The sequence below is a fragment of the Zingiber officinale genome, chromosome 5A (assembly GCF_018446385.1).
Source record: "Zingiber officinale cultivar Zhangliang chromosome 5A, Zo_v1.1, whole genome shotgun sequence".
NCBI lineage: Eukaryota > Viridiplantae > Streptophyta > Magnoliopsida > Zingiberales > Zingiberaceae > Zingiber > Zingiber officinale.
This window is the reverse complement of record NC_055994.1, coordinates 114,503,702-114,514,930: the sequence shown is the minus strand read 5'-3', so window position 1 is coordinate 114,514,930 and position 11,229 is coordinate 114,503,702. Positions and strand designations below refer to the sequence as shown.

Below are 11,229 nucleotides of genomic sequence, written 5' to 3'. Positions count from 1 at the left end.
AGCTAATCGCTCTACTTGCTTGGTTCTGATTGTTCGAGTCTTCTTAACCTGTTCATTCCATGTAAATAAATCAAACCATCGTTTCTATCAGCTAAATTTGTCTGCTTACATTTTTTTTTAAAGTAGATTTATCTGCTGAACTAGCTTGATCTGTTTTGGGACTTTCACGTCATCTTGCGTTTTTGGCTTGTTTGTTAAATTGTAAATATTAGATGGTTATCGTGAACTCGTTAACAACGATTATATATTTACAAAAAAAAAAATCACTATAGTCCTTTAGTAATGATACCATAAAATAAATTGACGATTAATAAAGAAAAAATATATCACCAATGTCACATTTATTGTTAGACATTATCATTAATTATGAAATTTAGATCAACGGAATATATTGATAATTTTTTTTTTAAAAAAAATAGTGATAATAGTTGAGTTTATTAATTTTTTTTTATCAAAATACTTGATCTTCATCGTATGTAATTCATTGAGCTAGTCTAGCCTCTGTACTTCAAGCTATTTATCACTTTCATTCCACCTTATTCACTTGGTTCATTCAACTCATTCGGTCTAGGTAGTTTAGCTGATAATTTTGACTCATTAAGATCCATTGGTCCGACTTGTCAGCTTGTTCAATAGGTTAGACAAGCTCATTCCATTTGGCTTGACTGATTGCCCATTTTATTTTCTTAATGCGTCTAATCCTTTCAATACTTTTGACTCAATTAGCCTAGCTTAGTTGTTAGTAAACTCGAGTTACTTGATCCATTTACATTAGAATAATATAGAGCATCTACCTATTATGGCTATAGCCATTTTAGATGCTTAATATACTACCGTATAAAACTATATATTAGAGCATCCACAATGGAAGATATTTAGAAGGGATATTTCTCTAAATATCCCCCACTCTCAAATATCTCCTATTGTGGGAAATATTTGATGGGGTAATAGAAATCATCAGGCACTGATTTCCCCTTATGGGGCCCACAAACAATGGACTGCCACTATTTTTTATTTTTTTAATTGTTGGTGGGCCCCACCATTTACCTTAAATGGGGATCCATGACTTCATTTTTTTTTATTTTTTAAATTTAATTAAATTCAAACGATTAAAACATTAAAAACGAAACGTACGTTGAAAAAATTACACGTTCGAGGAATCAACGTTCGGAAAATTAAACGTTCGAAAACGTTCAAAAAATTAAACGTTGGGTAACGTTCAATTTCTCCCTATATATACATCATTTCTTTCATCTATTTTTATCATTTCCATACCCATTGCCTACAAAAAATTTAGCGAGATGGATAAAAATTCTGGTCATTATTTTAGGGATTTGTTCAACTCTCTAAATATCGACGAAAATTCTAGTGAGGAAAGTTCTCGAGTCCGTCCTAATTTCTTCAATCCTCAATTTTCATTTCCCACTCAACATCTACCAAATTTCCAACCTTTTCCGTACCCACCACCATATTACCATAATTTCCAAAGTTATCCAAATTCTTTAAGTGACGACCCTCGAGCTCTGTTTTATACATATCCTTCATAATATTGGCAGAGTAGTCAGCATTTCATGCAAGCCCCATCTCATGGAAATAATCAGCTTCAATCACCAGAGATTCAATCAAATGAATCGAGAAGAGCTAGTGTTGATGCAGCTGACAGTGATAAAGGTACACCTTATGCAGTTCTCGATTCACAATTTCCTCCATTCTCATTTGAAATAAGGTCTGACGATATTATTCTAAATCAAGCACCAGAGATGGGCAACGAATCAGATGAAGATCATAGCAAGCGAACAGTATGGACAGTAGCAGATGATAAGCTCCTTGCAGCGGCCTACACAATTATGAGTGAAGATTCAATAGTTGGTAATGCCCAGAAGAGTGAGTCATTTTGAAAACGAGTTGTAGCATACTTCAATACCAATCGAGCTAAGGGAGCTAAAAAGAGAACTGCGGAGAAAGCAAAATCACATTGAGCTTCATTGAAAAAGATCGTAAATAGATACAATGGAATCTACAATAAATGGTATAATGATCGACCAAGCGGATGGAGTGACGAGGATTTGATGGTGCGAGCTCATGAAGAATACAAGAGTACTTTTAAAACTACTTTCCAATATGAGGATGTGTGGAGAATCGTGAAAGATAGTCCTAGGTATGCTCCTCAATCCTCAGATCGTTGGGCTACAAAAAAAAGCAAGAACATCAGAATCATGAGGTGCACATACTGACTCTTCTAATCCTAACACAACTGCTGATATAGATGATAGAGAAATCTGATCTCGTCTAATGGGACAGAAGGCAGCAAAGAGGAAAGACAAAGAAAGAGTAAACCTACTTGATGAATTGAATCAGGCTATGCAACGTGGCAAAAACGCTTTGATGAGAATTTGATACATAACAAATCTAAGATATAGTAATAAATTTTTTTGCCATCTTAGTTGGTTCATGCGACACTACTAATTTCTTTAGCGCTATTTTCAACCGTACCCTCTAGAATGCCACGTGTGCCACGTGTACGTTAGGTCCCATGTAGATATATTATATAGACATCACCAAACAATTAATAGAGGGTGTTCAATTACTATATTTAATAATAATTAACAAAAACAATTTTTTAACATTTAAGACCTAATTATGGTAAAGTTCTTTTAGGGGGAAAGAAAATCAAAGAAGTCTTTTTTTTTAAATTTATTTAAGGGACACTCTACTTTGATATATTATCAAAAGGATAATCCCTCCCTTTATATCTTTATCATTCTGTCTTCACTTAACTGTTCATTCAGGTTTCGTTAGTTTGCAGATCGATTCATGTTAAACCCTAAATCGATTGATTGATCGGGGCGGGTGGAAAAATACACAATAGATTTGGTTTTTGTGCTTCTCAAACAAAATTCAAACATTTCGAATCCTCTTCTTTGAAATCCCTAGTTCGCCTTTTACTATTTTACCGATCATATCCACCACACCGCCTCGCCTGCCACCTCCTAAACTTCCTCCTGCTGGTAGCTGTTCAAAAACTCTTTTTAATTAATAACATCTCCAATTGTGAAGTTGGCACGTCGCTCTAGTAGATTAATGAAGTGGGAAGTGATGTAGATAGTAATGGTATGAAACATAGAGTACTTCTCAATAAACTTAATAGATCTAGCTTGGTAAAAGAATGATATAATTGTAAAAATTATATTAAATTAAATAAAAAAATTTATTTATCCTAGGTCATATTGCTATAGTGATGAAAGCAACTTAGAATAGAACTAAAACATAGGTCATGATGATACCATTTTCATCTCCATAGATTGACACAGTTGGTACTTACACGTGATGTTATTGTAATAAGTCACAAGGTCAATCCTCAGTGTATGCGCAATGTCTCGTTGGTCACCTGATCTCCTACGGAATGGTTGTTATGTTTGGCGAAGTTCCTCGTGATTTACCTCAGTTCTAAATCGCATGGGGTAGTCTTGGAGGGGCTCGGAGTGAGGGTTATCACCTTTTTACTGTAATGATGATGTCCTTTTTGCCCCCATAGGTATAACTGAGTTGGTACTTGGGTAGTAGATTGTCATATGAGAACAGAAATTAAATTTTCTAGGCAAGAATCTCTTGGGGAATAAAATTCCTCCCACCTAATGAAGTCACTCGGTCACCATGATTTACTCTATTCATTTCACCGTAGGGCCCACGATGAGGAGCGCTTGGAGTGGATGAGTCACCTTTTTGTTACATGATGGTGTTCTTTTCACTTGCTTGGGCTCCTCATCTCCCAAAGCTACGTCTACCTCCCCCAAAAGTCCAATCTCCGACAGTCTAAGAAGTAAAACATGTTAAGGTTGACCAACATTACTAGTATGAACACTCTAATGCTCAAGTTAGAATTGGATCCAAAAAGTGAAGGAAACATGAAGAAATCAAAATGCTAGAGAGAGTTTCATGGAGAAGATTCGCCTCTGCGCATGAGAAGAAAACCATATCCCCTCCACTTACCTCTATCCATCTTTATATATCCCTGCGGAAGAAAATCTCCACGCAGCCCACCATCTACTCGCCTTAGGGGTGATTAAGGCACCGAAGGCGATAATCGTTGGACCATACTTATGCCACTGTCGAGCCATTGGCTAGGTGTCACCTTCTGCGGATCTGTTAGAGGTTGTTGAGCTATTGGTGCGTACAAGTTGTCAGAGGTTAAGGCCGACAAGTGTTGGTGCAGTTTGCACTAACGATCTAACTCGAGTTTTGATAAATGACAAGTAAGTTAAGTTAGATTTTGTTGTGATCTAACCACATGATTAAGTGTGCAGTACGAAGTCCAGATAGGTCGACGGGCCAACCAGATATCTGGCAAGAAACCCAGCTAGGTCAACGGGCCGACCGAATAATTGACACGAAGTCCAGATAGATCGACGGGCTGACTAGATATTTAGCAAGAAATTCAGCTAGCTAAGTCGACAAGTGGACCGGATAACTGATATGAAGCCCAGATAGGTCAACGGACTAACCGGATATTTAGCAAGAAATTCAACTAAGTCAACAGGTCGATTGAATAGTTGATATGAAGACCAGATAGGTCGACGGGCTAATCAAATATCTGGCAGGAAGTCCAGTTAGGTCAACGGGCCAACCAGATAGCTGGCATGAAGTCTAGATAGGTCGACGGGCTGACCGGATGTCTGACAAACTGGTAAGTTAATGTAAGTCACTCAAGGAAAGTGACTAAGTGAGGACGCATTCCGGTTAAAGGGACAGTAGACACCGATCCAGTTTAGCTCTATTTGGGATCCCTAAGCTGAGACCTTGACTAGTTCTTGGTCCTGGGAGGACAGGAACTAATTACTACTCTTTATTATTAAATTATTATTTATCCTAATACTTGTTTTGCAAGTTATTTGGACTAACATTGTAAAGCCCGAAAATTCTCAAAACTATTTTAGAAATATTCTATGATTTTTCTGGAATTTTAGGATATTTTTACAGAATTTTTAGAGTAACGGAAGTGGCAAAAATAAATAGAAAACGAAAACGACCTAAGCGGGAATGGAACCCGAGACCTACGACTTACGGATAATGTTAGTAACTAGTTGAACCCAGCAGGGCCGTGCTGAAAGGAAAGGGAGGCAATTAGATTTATATTAGAGTTGGGCTGAAGTTACCCACTTAATATAAATAGAAAATTTAAGTGGGGTGTGGTTTATTTTTAATTGGTTCGGCAATTTCTTCTCCTCACCCTAACCTCACGCCGCACCTCTCCCTCTTCTTCTTCCTCTCGGCGCCAATCCTAGGGTTCCCTCCCTAGGGCCCTAAGGTCATCTTCCGGCGACAACTCCGACACGAGGACGCTCTTCTTTGCGAGAGGAACGCATAGACGCGAGAAGATTGTCGAAGGGATTGTCTCCACCGGAATTCTAGCGAATAGAATTGTAAGGAAATTAGCGTACGAGGTAAGAAACCCCTCACCTGCAGTATAAGTAGCTTTCGTTTGAATGCATGCTTTTAGATTAGTTATACTCAGATTTTTGTTGACATCTAGGGTGTATTTAACCCTCCCCGCAGCTTTAGGGATTAGTCGAGCACCTTTAGATGGGCTGGACGCGTTTTCCCTCTTCAGTTTGAGGTTTTAGACATTGTCGGGTGCCTAGAGGTGGTCTCCCTACTAGAGAGGAGAGTTAGAGCACACCAAATGTTCGATAAAAAGACTAGGACAGCTTTTGATTCAGTGGGTATTTATTCAGCTCAGTTAAATGCCGTATAAACGTATTGATCCAGTTAATTAGCTTTATTACAGTTTTCATGGGACTAGATGTCCAATGGGTGGGCTCCCACAGTCGTCTCTAGGTTTAGATAACCTAGCTCTAGGTTCAGATAACCTAGAAACAACAAAAATAAGAAATTCCTAGCTATATTCAGTATTTTATTTTCAGTGGCACTGTACTGGATTAAATATCCATTGGGTTGGGCTCCCACAGTCGTCCCTAGGTTTAGCTAACCTAGTAAACCCTACTAGATTCAGAATTTGCAACCCCGGGTCTAGTTAGGGATGCGCGCACAGCAAGTACAGTTGCCGGGCCCAAACAACAGCATGATTATTATTTTGAATTATTATGTATATAGTTTTCAAAAGTTCATAAAATAGTTATATGAATTCGGTACAGTCACTACAACAAAAATCACTTTTCGCAGCGCGCAAATTCACTTTTCACAGCGCACATTGCATGCTGCACAGTTAAAAGCTGTTGAAAGTCCTGTATTATTCGCGACGCGCATTGCGCACTGCAGAAAATACTATCCGTGGCGCGCATTGCGCGCTGCAGAAAATACTATCCGTGGCGCGCATTGCGCGCTGCGGAAAAAGACTATCCGCAGCATGCAATGCGCGCTGTGGATTGTATTTTTCGTGAAATAAAAAATAATATCCGCAGCGTGCAATGCACGCCGCGGATAATAGTATCCGCGGCACGCAATGCACGCCGCGGAAAATAATATCCGCGGCACACAATGCATGCCACGAATAGTAATTTCCGCGGCGTTCATTGTGCGCTTCGGATACTATTTTCTGCAGCACGCAATGCGCGCCACTGATAGTCTAATGAATGTAAAACAAAATAATTTCATTATGCTAAAACAATCAATAAACATTTCACAATAAATTAAATACAAATTCAATCCACACACAATTAATAAAAGTCATTTCATTATACCAAAAAACAATTTTAAGATCCAAGAGTAGCTATTACAAACTTCGATTAAACTAGTTATTACATATCAACAATTAAACTTACGATCCACACAAATTAGTATATTATGTATCAATCACACAATACTATAAATTTCGATAACCATGCAACCGTGCTTCCTATTGCATCATCAAGAAACTGCATTTCATCATTTGGTCGAATTAGGTCCACCTTTTCCACCAAAACTTTATCAACCCAAACTTTCCAACATGATCCACCAAGAATAACGTGATGCACTTTTGTGTTTGGATCTATGGATGCAATTCGACCTTCTGCAATAACTAATTCTTCAGCAGACTAATGAAGCAACTTACATTTAGTATTAGCACAGATATCTCCACGACTCACATTTCTCAAATTTGACTGTAAATAAACAATACAAAGTTATTAATTCAATCATATATATTTTTGTAATAATTTTATGATAATCACCTGAAAAACACTTTTTTTGGCACCAATATTGCTATCGCTATTGCTACCAAATTCATTCCCAATACCGCTACAAATGCCACCACTAGCAATCTAATTTTACAACCAAATCGTGTCAAGCAATGTCATCATGATAATTCAAAAGCATTTAAGTGTACATATCAAACTTATTTTATATATATTGTTTACTTACTAACCTGTTCTGGAGGATTTTGTTATCTCATACTTTGTAAAAACATAGACCTCATTTCTTGCATTTCTAGTTGATTTTGTTGCCTCATTTCTTGCATTTGTTGTTGAACATTTTGTACTATAATTTGAAGTTGTTGAACCGTTCTATTTTGTTGTACAGAAGCTCCAACTTTCGATGTGTTACTCCAAAGCTCATTCCGCGTACTCTACCCCGAGCTTCTTTGCCAAACACAATGCTAATTGCATCATCAACAATATTAGTTGTGTTTTGAGATTCGGGTGGACATTCTAATATTTTTTTCGGCAACAAAAAAAAACTTTCAATATATTATCATTAATATAATAAATGACTATATAGAACATCAACATATCATGCATGTAAATGAAATCGACATATAATAAAGAAATCAACTCATGTGAAAATTCTGAAATAGAATAAAGAAATGCACAGCTTCATACACCACGGGTGTTACAAAAATTATTATCAATGAACTATAAAAATTTCTGCATGTGAATAAATGAACTATACTGAACTTAGTTCAGTTCAGAAGTCAACTAAATTCAAAGGGTGTTACAAAAATTATTATCAAAACTAAGTTTAAACAATAAGGAATTTTAAAACTCACTTCATATACTAAGCAAGATTAAAACAGACAGACAAACTTTAGAGACTTATGTTCACTAACCATATGAGAAAAAATCTCAGACTATTATCAGATACTGATTTAGTTCCAAAGACAGAGTAAATACAAAGGATGACACAAAAATTATTATCAAAACTGGTAAATAAATGAAAAAAACCTACAATAGCGAATTTGAATAACTAATAACTAGCAAAAATAAACCAAAGCAACAAAAACATAACACGGTACGAAGTCAGAAACGGCAAACACAGCTGCAATTGCATAGGCACATATTTCGAAAATTAAACACATTTTACATACATTCTTACGGATCTAAAACAGGTTACAAGCACTTGACAATTACAATATTTCTGCTTCATAAATTGAGAGACTGTTGACAAGCTTAATGCCAGCAAAGATCACAGAGAAAACATAAAAAAATCAATGGAAGTTTTAGCTGCAGCATTGCATGAAAGGTTTACTGACTCCAGAGAAAATTAAGAAAAGCTTTTGTCACAACAATCTGAAATTGAAGATTATAAGCTTCAGAGTGAGCGATTAAATTCAGAAATCAAAAACACGAGGAGATCTTAAGTATAAAAAGTCATTGATTTACAGTAGCACTCTTACAGCAACAGAGTAACAGATGATGAAATACCAGCAAGAGATGAATAAACTAAAATGGAGATCTTAAGTATAAATGCTTATGAAAAACCATATGAGTGGAATAAAATACCAAAGAAATCTAAAATGAGTGTGTCCAACCTTTTCTTCTGGCACAAAAACATCCTTATATAAGTGATATGCATCTCTACATTCATCCTCTTTTTGAACTCCTTTTGAACTACCTTCATCTTGAGATTGTGAGTTATAAGTTTCACCATGGAAAACCCAAATAGTGTAAGTAGGATCAAACCCCTTAATAATTAAGTGGTCGTACACTTGGTCAAATTTCATATATATATATTTTTTTACAATGCTTGCAAGGACATAAGATTACTTTACGTATTTTTGCATAGTTCCTAGCTTGTGCAATAAATTTTTTAACCCCTTCTTCATACTCGGGTACAAGCCTTGAAGGCAGATGCATCCATTTCTTATCCATCTCGTGAATAAACCTTTTTCATTTATATGAAATAATTATGAGATTTTATCAAAATATATGTATAAGAAAACATCACATAATAAATAAAAAACCTAAATATAAAAAATTGATTCCTACATCATAATATTTTGTAACGATCCAATTAATAATCATTGGCCACAATCTAATATAAAACTAATTACATCTGATGTGAAAAATATAAAGAAGATGTTCATTATATAACTTAGATGACCACAATCTAATATAAAACTAATTAATTGCATCTGATGTGAAAAATATAAAGAAGATGTTCACTATATAACTTAGAATTGAGAAGTGGTCACTGATATAAAGAAGATGTTCACTATATAACTTAGAATTGAGAAGTGGTCACTGTTTTATATGTATCCTTTTGCCTATAAATATACCACAAGCCATACAACTCCATTTGAAGAGGTTTCATCCACAGTTTTATTGGGAACAACTGAATCAGGGATCTCATGATGAGCATTCTCTCTAGGTGGAGAGTTATTAAGAAACTCTAAAAATTCATCCAGCAGTATTCCATCAAATTCAAGAAAATCATGGTTGGAAGATGTCTCAATGATAGCAGAGGTCATAGCTTGCTCAGTCATAGGATTGAACAAAGTAGTCTGACAATCTAAGGATTCTAGACCAAGAGGAAAAGAATCTTCAGTAGTTGTGTCATCATCATAATCCTCTTCGTTAAAAGGTGCACCATATTGCTCCCCAATTTTAGGACCTGAACCACTTTTCTAGAAGATTTTGCAGACAACATATGCATCCTAAAAGAATCTAGCATCAACCAGTTCCTTGCTTTCTAGTCTGTACTCATACATCATCCAGTCAGTTCTAATGCCTTTTGGAAGCTTTCCTACATGAAAAACCAAAGATTTCCTCATCCCAATGGTAGAAGAGTTGTGAACAACATCTTTATCCTTTCCAGTAACTTTCTAGTAGCCATTTCCAGTTGTGCTATTTTCTCTAGAGCCATTAGGATATTTTCTATCTCTAGCACAGAAGAAGTACCACTCAAGGTCTTTGTTATGCAATTGAGATTTGCCTGGGAGATCCCAAGGGGCAAATTTGTACAATTCAATTTCAGTAATAGCTTCAAAATGGAAAGGCTTTTAAACAACAAACAGGTTATTAAACAACTAATTCTCTTTCAGAACAACAAACAGGTTAAATAATATTGCTCTTTTTAAGACTAATAACAACAAACAAGTTATGAGCATAGAATTGTACCAGATTGTGTTCCTCGACAGCTCCCTTCTTCTCATTTGACTTCCTAGCTGTCAACATTTCCACAATGATTTCCTTCTTTTTCTTCAGTTCGGTGCAGGGCTTCGTCGGCTTTAGGTGGAGCGCCTGGAAGCCCACCATGGCTCTCAGCAACAACAGCATGCCCTCCACCCCTTTCCACTTGGCTCCATCACTCGCAACATGCTCGCCACTATCTCCATTGTGCTCACACAACCCCTAAGCATCAGCTCTGACTCGAACGTGCTCGGCCTCTCCACCAGTCGATCACATTTGCCTAGTGAAACCCTAACAACAAATCACTCGAGGAACAACGCGCTCGCCGCCACCATCTTCTTGGCTTGCCTCCATGTGTCGTCGAACACAACGAGGTGGACGGAGGACAAGCGAACCCCCTCAGTGGAGAAGAGGGAGAGATCCCTAACGCCGAGGAAGAGGAAGACAACGAAGGGGTGAGGCCTCTTCCCCTGCCTTTAACCCGACCGGCGCTGGCTCCACCATCGTAGCCTTCGTCCTCTACTCATAACGAGAAGGAGGAGGACAACGATAGCGGATGACGAGCGGCCTTTCTTCGACCTCGAGTTCGCTGTCGTTACAGATGACGAGGAAGAGGATGAGTCGGGAGAGAAGAGGGGAGGAGGTGGAGAGGGAATTTAACTTCACTGTGGGCACCGATGGAAGCTACGGTGTGCATCCTCTTCCTCGTAGTCAGTTGGCAGAGAGTTTACGGGCAGAGAGGGTTTGAGGCAGAGAGGGGTTGTAGAAAAATTCGGCGGAAAGAATTTGAGGAAGAAAGAATTTGGTTTTTTTTTTGGAAGGCAAAGGGTCTGTGGGCGGAAAGAATTCATAAAATCTTTAACAAATTATTTACAGCGTACAAATA

General features: G+C 37.3%; 1 protein-coding gene across 1 annotated transcript; it reads right to left on the bottom strand.

The window, feature by feature from the left end:
* Positions 1 to 7,031: 7,031 nt before the first annotated feature.
* On the bottom strand, positions 7,032 to 10,469 carry LOC121979915 (NAC domain-containing protein 82-like). The gene is made up of 5 exons (XM_042531890.1): positions 10,332 to 10,469; positions 9,890 to 10,036; positions 9,491 to 9,838; positions 7,167 to 7,256; positions 7,032 to 7,097 (listed from the first exon to the last, which is right to left on the bottom strand). Exons 1-5 carry the CDS (start codon positions 10,467 to 10,469, stop codon positions 7,032 to 7,034), a joined length of 789 nt encoding a protein of 262 aa, XP_042387824.1.
* Between the last annotated feature and the right edge of the window lie 760 nt (positions 10,470 to 11,229).